This window comes from Perca flavescens, chromosome 9, assembly GCF_004354835.1.
Source record: "Perca flavescens isolate YP-PL-M2 chromosome 9, PFLA_1.0, whole genome shotgun sequence".
Lineage (NCBI taxonomy): Eukaryota > Metazoa > Chordata > Actinopteri > Perciformes > Percidae > Perca > Perca flavescens.
In genome coordinates, this window is record NC_041339.1 from 10,030,940 (window position 1) to 10,044,117 (window position 13,178).

A 13,178-nucleotide genomic window follows, 5' to 3' on the forward strand; every position below is an offset into this window, starting at 1 on the left:
TCCTGTAAAGCTAGAAGTCTGTATGAAATCAACCTTCTTTTAAGAAAAACATGTTTTATCTGCAATCTTATGGAGAAAAACTACACTACCCACAATCCTAAGCGTAACAGCAACATGTCTGATTGGTCCAACTCGCTGTTACCATAGAAACGTTTACCGTACCCGCGAAACTGCGAACGGCTAGAGCAAGCTTCTGCCATTAAAGTCTATGATAGTTTCTGTACACGGTCTTGTACCTTTGCCTATTTAAAAATGTTTTTTTGCGCAGAATCAAATGTTTTATGATCACTATTCATCTTGTAGCTGGTTGGCTTGGTTCCAGACTTAAAACTCTCTATATAATCAATTTTTGAAACGTCCATGAAACAATTGAATGTGGAAAAACACTTCCAGAACCAGAGCTGTTAAAAAGTGGGCTGTCACTGTTGAGCTCTATACCGCAAGAACAAATATGTTTATATATATATAGCTACTTGAATTTGTCATACAGTAGGAAGAGAGAAATAAAGCTAGTTTTGTGGTTGTTTTGCAGTGAGTAAGTTCTAAAGCACAAATAAATAATCATCAAAACACTTTTCAGATGATTTTGTGCACTGATTTCTCCTTCTCTGCATATTTATTGGAGCAGCTGGACAAAGAAGTAGGTTACTCTAGTATCGATTTAAGACGAGGGGAGGACATTTCTCTTTGTTTGATTTCATTAAAAGTAAAGTTGGGCTTTGCTGTTGGCTTCACGACTCATTTTAAAAAAAGACAAAGAGAAAAAAGAGAGAGATTCAGGCTACCCAGCAGCAGCGCTGAACTGCAGTCTGCAGACGGGTGTCTCGTGCGCGGGACTAAAGGCCTTTTTACAGCCCCCACAGCCGACCTGTCGTGTGCCAATGTGACGTCAAAATGATGTAGATCTCGCTGGCACGCCAGGATTTTGAGTGCGCGACCAGGGGTCGTGCACCACTCTTATTTTTTTCAGCGGCGCACCACAAAGCGGGAACAGTAAGCATTGGGCTCGTCCATGCTTCCTGTTCCCAAGGGGAACCGGATGCCAGGACTCTCAGAGTGTTGTTGTTGTTTTTTCAAAGTGTGCGGCGAACCACAGGTGGCGACCTGCGATGACTGCCCCACTGTCCTTTTCAACCAATCACATAATTTGTCCCGTCCCGGCTGGTAGTGACCCAGGTCGTGTGCAATTCACATGGATGTCGACCCTATAGTCTACCCTGATCCAACCCACCTCGCGACCTGGGTCGCAAAGCCGAGTAGATCGAGGAGGGTCAACCATTCAAACACACAGTCGACCTGGGTATAACCCTGATGAGCCACTGGAGCGAAAGGGGTATTAGCCTGTGTTGTAGTTCATCTTTTGAGGCTCTGGAGAAGCTTTGCCAACAATAAGAACGTAACAATAGTAGTGCTAAATTAGTCAGTGGACAGAAAATGAGTCACCAACAATTAAAGCAAAAATGTCAAAACATTTGTTGTTTTTGAGGATTTGCTGCTTTTCTTCATTTTCTTTGTCAATTGCACACTGAATATTTCTGGGTTTTGGACGGACAGACACAACTAGCAGTTTTAGGATGTCACCTTGGGTTCTGGGAAATTGTGATGCGCATTTTATGTTGCAACGTCACAAGGGTTAAGGTCTCTTTACAGTCGCCGTTCCCGACCTGTCGCACGACAATGTGACGTCAAAATGACGTAGAGCTCGCTGGCGCCACCAGGATTTAAAATGCACCAGAGGTCGCGCACCACTCTATTATTTCCAGAGGCGCACGACAAAGCGGAAACAGGAAGCATGGACAAGTTTGAGGGTAAGCTTTCTGAGCAAGTGCGCCAATAGCAACTGCATTCTGACTGGTACCGGATGCCAGGACTCTGAGTGACTGCAAGTCTCTCTTGTAAACTTACTGGGTTAGGATGTGTTCTTTTATGGTGAATGAAAGGCTTGATCCGATGAAGTAGGTCATCGAATCGTGCAGACATTTTGAAGTATTCAAAGTGCTTCTCTTCGTCTATCATCCTCATTTGTTTCACGAGGATATTGAACTCACCATATTTATGTCTGGCGTCATTCAAAGGACGAACCTTCTTTTTCTTTGTTTCTTTGCAAGCAGGCTCAAAAGCAGCTGTTCTTCCTCATCCATTGACTCCAATATCATTTTAGCCACTGTTGACATTAATGTCAATGCTGCTGCCAGTTCTGCAATTGTTTACCTTTTTCTTCTTCTTCTAGTCCGTAGAAATGGCAAAGTCGGTAGCTCAGTTGCGACACCTCTGTTCAGGAGAAGACTGCAACTAGTGTTGCGACCACCACGCGCAAGTATAAATAGTTACGGCGCTCCCATGACGTCACACTGTTGCGTGACAGGTCGGGAACGGCGAGTATAATGAACACTTTAGTTGGCTTGAGCTTGGAGAGAAAAAAGACATTTACTTGGCAAGGAGGGTCTAACAAAAAGTCTTAAAGTGCTCATATTATGCTTTTTGGCTTTTTCCCTTTCCTTTATTGTGTTATGTATCTTTTTTGTGTGCACTTTATAGGTTTACAAAGTGACAAAGCCCAAAGTCCTCCCCAAAGGGACTTACCATCTGCAACAGAAAACACTGTTCACAAACTGCTCCAAACAGCTCTATTGTAGTCCAGCCTTTACTTCCCTGACGAACACTCGTCACTTTGTAACACATGTTGTAATTCTCGCCTAGCTGCTAGCATGGCATGCCCTCATACTCTGCAACTGACTAGCAAGCAGTGCTCACCTAGGTACTGCGCATGTGTGACTCTGAACAAAGATGGAACAGAAGTGAGATGCCTCACTCGGTAGCTAAAACAAGACACAGGGGAGCAATGTGCAGTACAACAAAATATGGTGTTTTTTGAAAATGAAACCACGTAAACCTTCTGGTGCAACATGTAAATACAATTATGAACCTGGAAATGAGTATACTATGAACACTTTAAATGGTGAGATAAAATAGGCTGAGACAAACATCAGTAAACAGTGTTACAGCTTTCTCTTGCACTTTTAAGTATGGATCTGATGAAACGTCTGGTGTTGATCGATCCAGTCGGTCGGGTCTGCTTTTCTCACCTGTTCGTACTTCTCCAGCTCTGTATGGTAGATCTGTCTGATCTGGGTCAGTTTGGCCCTGTAGTCAGAGTGCTCTGCGGAGTTGTCCGCCCCCACTCCTCCTGAGGCTGCTGCTGCAGCTGCTGCTGCCGCCGAACCTCCGCCTTTTTCCGGACCGGATACGCCCTCTGCCAGCAGCATGTTGTCCAGGCGCATGAGCTGCGGATCCGGAGGCTCCTCCTCCTGGGCGCCGCGGATACTGAGCACTACAATGACAAGGAAAGGTCAGAGGTCAGTCATAAAGGTCACACCTACAGTGGTGTGATGCACCGTAACAAGCTGTCAGCTGGAGAGCCTGACTGCACGGCTGACACCGCTGAGCTGCACCCACATATCCACCAGCTCAGTGTGAGTGATGCAGTATGTTGTAGCAAAGAAAGACACACAAGCAAAGAGTGTTAGTGTTAATTGTGCAGACAATGAAGGAGGGGGGTAAATACTTAAGCAACACTGTAGATACTAAAACTGGTAGATTGGTTTATCCTTTGTTAAATTACAATACCTGACATTAAACAGGAATAGAAAAAAAAAATCTGTTTCCACAACTTCCTTCAGAGATGAAGCTCGACAACATTTTTAGAAATGAATGTTAACAACGAAGGAGCTCTGTGTGTGTTAAATAACTGAATAAAAAAGCTTTCTGGTCTCCATGAGGATGCTCCAGCCTCCTCCACTTTATAAGCCAGATGGTTGATTCTCTAAAATTGGAAATCCAGTCATCTACCTCCCATATTAACGGATGGCTGATTTAATTAGAGCTGCAACGATTAGTTAATTCAATCCATTATTTGATTCACAGAAAAATTATCTGCAACTATTTTGACAATCAATTAATCATTTAAGTAATTTTTCAAGCAAAAATGCCAAACACCTATTTCCAGTTGTACGGATTTACTCTGGTTTATATAATTGTAAATTGAATATCTTTGGGTTTTGGACAAAACCAGACCTGAAAATCTGAAGATGTCACCTTGGGCTTTAGAAAGATTTAGACACCAATCGATTAATTGATTAATCACGAATACAATCGGGAGACTAATTTATAATGAAAATTATAGTTACAGCCCTAGATGCAATGAGTTACAGTATTTAGGGTTGGCAAGTCAGATCATTTTTTATTTGTTCAGGAACTGACTCACTGTGCTGCTGGGATCACTCCCATAATCCATTTTTGTCTCTTCTTTGTCCTTATTTACATGTCCTTTAGAACTATTACTATTATCATTAAGTTATTACTTTTATTATCTATTCTTTATGGTACTCCTCTAGCAGCCAGAGTCGTCATTTTTGTTTGGATGTAGTCTATGTGATTCTTGTGCATCTTTTGTAGTCAATTTGAAAAGTAAATGTAAAAAGTTCTCTAAAACCTTCTTTAATTTTATTAGTGGCAAAGTGGACACAATGTACAGTATACTTGTTACTTTATGTATATAAAATAATTTTATTGGTTGCACAAAGTGGGAAGAGACTAAATAGACACCTAAAACACGCAGTATACAGTGAGATTAATATGAAGTAAACTGATGTGATCTGATGAAACAAAACGTTCCTCATCCTTATAGTGTAACACAGCACAATCAATGGTAATCTTGACATTCATCAACAATAATCTGGATGGGTACCTCTGCCTTCCACTAGAGGTCTCCCTTGCCATTCTTTAAAAGATTCAAGTCCCACCTTTCATTTTCTGAGTTGTAAAACATACCCAGGCTCTGAGTCTTCCTCCACCATCTGAGAACCATTCATTTCAATATAAAACACCTTCTCTTGTGTGCAGTGTGGTGCTGCATGGTTCCAAATGGATCCCAGAGTGGATATCGAAAGTGCATGGCAGTAGCCGGCATTACAATACAGGGCTTTGGCCACCGTGCCAACAGGAGCTGTGACTCTGTGACTTTACGCCTGCATGTGTCGATAGCCATTTAAAATGTTACCATTTGTCTTGTCACTGAATGAGATGGGACGGGCAGGGATCACTTCATTAGTTCAGAGACAATTGGAGTGCTTGGTGCATTAACCTCTGACTGCTGACCGGGTTGGTAGGCCTGGGCAAAGGGTCACTGAGATGAGAATGAGGCCTGCTTTACTAGCAGAGGAAGAGGAGGGGGGTCCCCCAGTCCCCCCTATCTTTAAGTGGACTGGAAATGCAAATATGGCAACTGTTGGCCTGTGGAAGAGGTCAAGGATTCAGGCCACAGTCTCAGCGGGAGGTAGATTAAGTGTGGGAGGAGTGTTGGAAGAGGAGTAGGGTGGCAGGATGGCAGGACTGTACAAACATCTTGTCTCATTACGCAGACTCCTTTGTCACTACTGTAATGTATGGATGGGCCAGAAGGGGAAAATCTTGGATGCTTCGCACCGCCACGAATGCAGCCACGTTATGACCCTTTCAAACCTGCTCCATCAGAAACTCTAAACCCGCCTGTCCGCTTTAGTTAATGTACATCAGCCTAGGCCCCCGTAGCTCCCCGGCTCCTGAACACTCACCGGTCAGGAGAGGCAGTTTTTCTCTAAAGTTCCCACCTCATAAATACCAGACTAAAGTGGGTGTTAAAATGAGAGCACAACACAATACCCCATGGAGGAAAATGAGCTGCACTTTCGGGAAGTAATTTTTTGTAGGAAAACAACTCATAGAAGTAAAGAAGATGAAAGAATAATGTCAATTTTGACAAAGGTGTTCAATGAGAAGCTACATTTAGTATTCCAAGTTAGATTGAACATGAATGACGAGATTTAGAACATTCCCAGAATGTTTCTTTTAAAATGTTTCACTGTTACATTTGGCCTATTGCTTTGGACAACTCACCTGACCCTGCAACTTGAATACATAGGTAGATAAAAAAAAAAATGTCAGGAAGCTCTTGTCAGATGTTTTCACCAAAAACCCAAGACCAGATTTCCTCCCTAACTCATAAAAAGTCTAGACTATCAAATGTAAATGGAAAACTGTGTCCAAAAAAACCAACTTTCGAATCCCGCCAAATTCCAACTTAACATTCATGAAGTGTTTATTTTACTTGGCTGGAAGCACCTCCAACATCAGTCTTATACGATCGGCTGTTGCAGAATAAGGTCATTTCTTAGGAGATCTCTTGGAAGGCAAAGAGAAAAGACACTAGTAGGCCAAGTTATTTTTTAGAAAGATTGACTAAGAAAGGTCATGGAAAACAATAGATTACATTTAACAGCTGAGCATTATGCTTAAAATAAGTAGGTAAATGTGTTTTAAACTGACAATTAACAGAAACTCCGACATGATCCCCAGGCCTTGCTTGTGACACGTGTACCGTTGCTAATCAGCCGCATATCAAATCCTCTCCTCATACGCAGCCCAGATCCCAGCTTAATTTTTGCTGCTGATCCAGCTGTCTGGGAAAGCATCTGTCAGGAGGGACCCAGGAAGGAACAATGCATTACGCCATGTTGGCTGTGTACTGTCATCCCTCATTGACAGGACATTGTCACACTTACACAGTGTCCTCTGAGCTGGGAACAAGCTAAGTAGCTGCTGCCTATAATATTAGCTCTTCCCGCCGCCTCTTATCATATAATCTGATGAGAACGTGATCAAAGTGGGGTTAATGTGGATCTCACAAAAAGGATGCAACAGTGTTCATTTTTAATTTAAGCGACTAATCAGTTTTTATCCTTATAATGATGACAGACATAATGGTAACAATTGATGGGTCGTTTCCCTATGTTGAAAACCTGCAGACCTGCAGTGATGGAAGCAAATTATGATTTATTTATTCCACCCTAAACCTAAATGCATGATCAAAACCATGGAGGGATAATCTCAAACAAATAAAATTAATAAAGAAAAGAGAGGGATAATGGGCTTCCATAAAATTGGCTTTGCTGTGGGTCATAATTACACGACTCAGTAAGGGCCACTTTATTGGCTAATGGCAGGCTAATTGATTCATCCTAATGTTTTTCGAGCCTTGGGTCTGCTGGGCACTCCCTGTCCAATTGTACTGGTGAACTTACTTAGCCACCCGCAGACAAACATTGAAGGTTCTCCCAGGGATAAACAATTATCTATGTGTATGTGTGTCTGTGTGATTTGGACCCCCCTCCCCCTCAGTGAACACACATTTTCTGTATGTCTCTAATGGATGCCATTTCCCTTTTGGAGGCATTTCAAAGATGGCTTGTTGTAAGACAATGCCTTATTCATCCCTCCTGTTTTTGACAAGCAATTCTCACAAGGCATGCACCAGGCTTTATTGCTTCATTTTATTATTTGCGTTAATAAGTTAGTTAATAATAAAAACGTGTAATTTTTACATTGCTCTGGTTGCTGATGAATTTACAAAAAGCAGGACTGTTAGTTTAATGTTGGAGAGAAACCTTTACATGTGTTTACAGCAAAAAAGCATCTCTGTAAGAATGGATTAGGTCAGGATGGGTGTGCACTGGTCGGTGGTTTTACAGCTCTGTTTACACACAGAAAGACAAAATGTAATGACTGAGAAGACAAGAAAAGTAAACTGGAATGACAGAACATGACATTTATTTAACCCCACAACATCTGGCCTTTTACAAATCAAATCGATATTAATAAAAATTCAGGGCAATTGGCTTTTGAAGAGGTGGATGTTTTAACTGTCTGGTTTTGTATCTGAGAATATATAATATAAGCTATGATCATCATGCTCAAAAATTATTTACGTCCATATTTGGGGGAAAGCAGCTTGCCTGAACCCCCTTTTTCTCCCCCTTCGTTGCTTGTTTTCAGCAAGCACGTTCCCCATATATTAGTCCTTTGAGAAGATTGGCTTACGGCCTCAGATGAAGATGGGTGTGGGTATTAAAATATTAATTGAACTACTAGCAACAGAGATAAATCATTTCAGAGCATCTCTGAGTTTGGGGTGAGTATTAGTTGAAAAAAGAACAGAGAATTAACTCTGTCTTCTCTCTGAAGGGGAATGAACCGTGGCAAAATAAAAGTGGGTTAGCAGCCTGGGGCTAGCATCATAACTAGCCTCTTTGGAGAAATGTTATCACTTGGTAAGGACACCAGTTCGTAATGGATTGTCACGTCATCTCACCATACATGACAGAAGTTCATAAATGTGAGAAATATTAAAATTGACAGCAAATACAAGCAAGATCCAGTTCTAAAAATATGTTTTTAAATCACTGACAATATTTGGTATCGTATCAAAAGCTTGTCAGGGGATTAAGATTTCTTCCAGGACACTGCTTGCATCTTCAAAATGATTCAGTTTTTTATGGCATAACAATATCAGACTGAAAGAGTTACAGCACACCATGCTCTGCAGTCCAGATATCTTATCCTATCAGATTAACGGAGGCAAATGGCAGGCTGTCAAAAACCATTACCATATGTAATCCCCTTCTAGATTTCGAAGGCATGTCGACAGGGACTGTTGGCATGGCAGCCTGTCGTGGCGACCGGGTGATTGGGGGAAAGCCTGATGTTTAATTAATGATGTTGGGCTGTTCTGTCACAGTTAGCGAGATGGTCGGTCAAATATAAAGGCCTCTGACTATTGGGTGCCTTAGTTCAAACTGGCAGACACCTTTGGAGGCCCACCGTTCTGCACCCAGATGCTGAAATGTGATCTGCAGTGTTACATCACAGGTAGCAGCACAGGGAGAGTCGGCCAAAAGTGACACGTGATGCCTGTAAGGTGACAGCATGTCCAGGCAGATCAACAACGTCTGGCTTGACATTTCTGAAAGCACTTTGTGTAGAAAGGCAAAGGGCACGAGACTTTAAAGTGAGAACCTGTGAAGTTTTTCTGTTCTATTGCTGAGCAATATCGGCCAATAGTAACTCTTATTAAAACTTTTGCTCTCAGGTTAGTTTTTCCTGAGAAAAAAATCTGGTGCACAGGAAGTGATGCTTCCTGTGTTTATAGGAGCAGGGAAAGGAGAAGAAGCTGGTTGTTAGCATTAGCAGCAACCACCATAATGCTAAAAACTACTTTTTATTAGAATTTAATTTTTATTTTTTATTCAAACTACTGTTTAAACATAGGGATTTTGTTTAAATGTAAGGCCCTTTTACCCACCAGAGTTAATCTTTATCAAAGGAAAAGACTAGAAAAAGGTGGCACATACACAAACGGTCTGGAAAGTGCACTGTTTAAAGACATTAGCATTAATCAGGCAATAGCCATGTTCGCTAATAATATATTATATTCATCATATCAAAGATATTTACAAAATTGAAACAGTATGTGGTACAATACCATCTTCACATTATTGTCAAATATCATTCAATAATAATACCATTACTGAAGCCATTCTGTCGTCAACTTTGTTGGTCCCCCCATAATATTAAGTTGTCATTGTAATTTCATTGCTACCATCAGCTCTGGTACTGATCAATGTTGACGCTTACTGATACTACTTATCAGACTTGAATATTATTGCTTTTATGGCTTCTTGTGTATTAAAAAATGCACCAGATATTTAAATGGATACTTTGCCAATTTTAAACCAGCTCTGTGTCATCTTTGTGTGGGCATTGTGTTTAGGTGAACTGTGTTTGGCTTCCCTCAATGATGCCTCTGCACTGCGCAGCAGAGGTCTGTCAGGATCCACTGGATGACGCAAAACATGTCATCTGGTGGATCTCGGCAGACCTCTGCTGCTCTGCTCCGCAGGGAGCTCCTTGCACTGGGGCCACAGAGGGTAGCCTGAGGGAACACTGTTCAACTAAACACACTGCCCACACTGCCATGACACAGAGCTGGGTTTAAATCAGCAAAATATCTCTTTTAAATCATCGTTGAGTAATATGTTGTGGAGTTATTAAATGAAATCGGGATACGATTAATGTGTCTGATCTCAAATGTTTAGAGTGATATTCAGCATGTAGTCATACCTTTTAATAAAGAGAGTGATGTAATCTTGTCTTGAATAATCAGTCTATCCTTAAAAACAGTCCAGTAGGTCTGATGAAAGCCAAATGCTTTTGCATTATTAACCCTTTCTGGTCAGGCCTGTCTGCTTGAATTTACAGTGACAGCCCTGGCCCTATTTGTTTGCATTGGTGCTTCAGTGGGCACACTTCATTGTGGCTTCAGCAGTTAATAAATCACAGTAGAAGCCCCCTCTCTCGACGCCAGCCTGTGCTACGGTGGTCCTGTCACAAGGCAGGCACCAGCTCCGAAGCGACAGCTACATGCTAATTCAACATCGGCATAATTCATTATACAGTCGCAAGTGTACTGGAATGGAAAGAGAACCAACATATACCAGGAGGAAGACGACAGGCATCAAACTGTTAAATCCTGCTCCCCTTAAGTCCCCTCTGTTTGCCTTTGTAAAGACTCAAGTCTTCGCACTCCTGCCATCAATAAAACAAAATTCAATTATACATTACTTATTAGATATGCACAAAAAGAGCTATGGGATGTGTAAAGAATAACATTATTTTACCCCATTTACTTGCAAAGTGTAGACACAAAGTCATGTAATTTATTTTAAAGGAAAAAAGGTTAACAGACAATGAAGACCATTACGAAGCAGCTGAGCTCCTTAACAGTGTTCTTAAGAAGAAATCTGCCTTTTTTGTAAAATATGCTAATATATAGAGCCACTTACTTTAAGTCGTACAAAAGCCAATGTAAAATGACACATCAAAAGGTAGAACAGGAGCTATTGCACTAAAGGGAAAATTAACAAAAAGATAAAGTCAATTAAACCGATAAGGCCTTGTGCTCTTCAGAGGGTGAAAACCAAGGGGAGTGGAGCTAACAGCCTTCACATTTAATGCTGTGCTGCCTTCTCATCCTCTATGTGGCCCCTTTGTAACCACCAGTTCAGATGAGAAAGAAGCAGCATAGTCTTTGTTAAGAAATACTAATCACACACACACACACACACACACACACACACACACACACACACACACACACACACACACACACACACGGTCATCTGCAGAAAAAACTAATAAAGGTTAATTAGAATTATGTCCACCAATGCCTTAGGGCTAGTAATGTACACAAAGTCTTTGGTACAGTGGACATGCACCTCTTATTGAAATGTACATCTGTCTGACACTTGGTTAAATAAAACTGTTTTTCTTTAGAAGGATGGTATGCGCTTGACCTAATCTAACTGTGTTCAGGATGTAGTTAACACAGACAGTAACACCATCAGCCTTTCATCCAACTCATCTTTTGTCAATGTGTACAAAGCCATAAAGAGTGCAAACAATTTTTCAACAATAACTGTCAATATTTTTGATTGCACTAGGCTTAACCAACAAAAAAGTTACCCTCTAAAATCAATACATTGCCTTCTTGCAACCCCTCATCACAGGTTGCATACGCCTAGGAGCTGTGAGAAGTTTGATCAAAGAGTGTTTTTCCTTTCTCAGATAAAATGTTTCAATTTCTTGTAAAATAAAAATGCTTTTGACTTATGATGTATTAAGGATATAAACAGTGTAACCCTTAAAAAAACTCAAAATTGAATACATGTCATGCAGTCAGACTGAGAGTTGGGATCCAACTAAAATATGGATGAATCTGCCATGTTGTGGCAGATTGTTGTCTGTTGCTGGACCAAGATCATACGTCAATGTAAAATTGTCTTTCCGATTTTATTGGTTATCATGATGCACTACCAGCAGCCAAACTTTTTCTGACACTGCTTTGCTGTATGACAGGCTCTCTGCTCTGGCTACGGACAAGGATAACTGGAATACAAAGGAGAAGGTCGGTTGTCTTATGCATAGCTAGTGTCCATGGCATTGACCTACAGTCTGTTTTACAGTATTCTATATATTCTACCATGAATATATATTATATTGTACCACTAAGGGTTATGGGGATGCTCTTCAACACAACCAACCCTCTATGTATGGAATCATAAAGAATTTGGTGCAGTTTATTTTCCATTTATGTCAGAAATTAGCTCTTTTGGTTTCTGATTGGCTTTTTGAAAGATACAATTTGTCAGTATCCAATCTTTGACTCTGAATTCATGAATGCAATGTTGTCAACTTGTGGATGTTGAAAACTTGCAATTTTGATGATGCCCAATGTCAACACCCACATTTATGTTTATCCTAAATCAGGCGAGATTTTTGTTGTTCTACTTGTGATAAAATGCAGTTTAATTAAGTAAAACCAGTTCATCGCTCAGTGAAACCTGGTTGGGTTTATTCCACTGTTCAAATCCCAGCCCACATAAAGGATGGGTAGCAGTTAAAGAGCATCCAGACGAGTGTCCTGTGTGTCCTACATGAGATAGTGAGCGTCCAGCAGCGTGCACCAGACTGGGGCCATCCATGGCCTCGGGCAGTGTGTTGACTGGGCCTGCCATGTCATTAACAGTCGCCTTGATATGCTCTACCTTATTAAAGCCATTCCTTCAGGAGAGCAGACGAACATGTCACAGTGTAAAACCAGGCCAAGGAGGGAAGGTGACCACACTGCCACCCTCAGCTTCTGCAGGGGGCAGGGGGTGGGTGGGGATACGAGAACAGTGCAGCGGCTTTGTTGTCAGCCTCATCCCGGACCCCCTGATGTCCCTGTGATTCCCTTGTCAGTCTATGTTAATGGAACTCACAGTGGTTATGCTCCTTCACATTCTTATCTCCTGTAGCAGGACAGTCACAGAGCCCAGCAGTGTCTGCTTAGCCTCGGCTGACCAGGAGACAACTGCTGTGTTGAATATTGACAATGTCTTTCCTGTCAGTAAGAACTATGTCCAGGATGAATTACTTAGGAATGCCGAAACTCAACAAATCTACTCATACCTTCAGTACACATTGGCCTTATATAATTTGACCAATATTAACTGATGCAGAGAATTATTAGAGGTTAATTTAATTTTACTGGTTTGCTCAGTAAAAAAGCCCTGTAAACCCAGAGAAACATCCAATTGTGAAGCCTGGCAGCTTCCACCTCTGTCCCATTCCATCTATTTGACTACACACACACTTGTGTGCATTTTTCACAGAGCACAGCTCTCCTACTGCCAACCAGTTTATGTAAAAGTGATTAACAGTAATTAATCCTTAATCACCATGATTAGCCAAGTCGCAGTAAATTA

At 41.3% G+C, this 13,178-nt stretch overlaps 1 protein-coding gene across 3 annotated transcripts in view; it reads right to left on the bottom strand.

The window, feature by feature from the left end:
• The window catches only part of LOC114561744 (pre-B-cell leukemia transcription factor 1), a 64,482-nt gene that overhangs the window by 14,225 nt on the left and 37,079 nt on the right, over window positions 1-13,178 (bottom strand). For all 3 annotated transcript variants that reach the window (XM_028587827.1, XM_028587826.1, XM_028587828.1), the window contains exon 4: window positions 3,087-3,331. In XM_028587827.1, coding sequence (XP_028443628.1) covers window positions 3,087-3,331 — 245 coding nt within the window. The remainder of the gene's footprint in view (window positions 1-3,086; window positions 3,332-13,178) is intronic.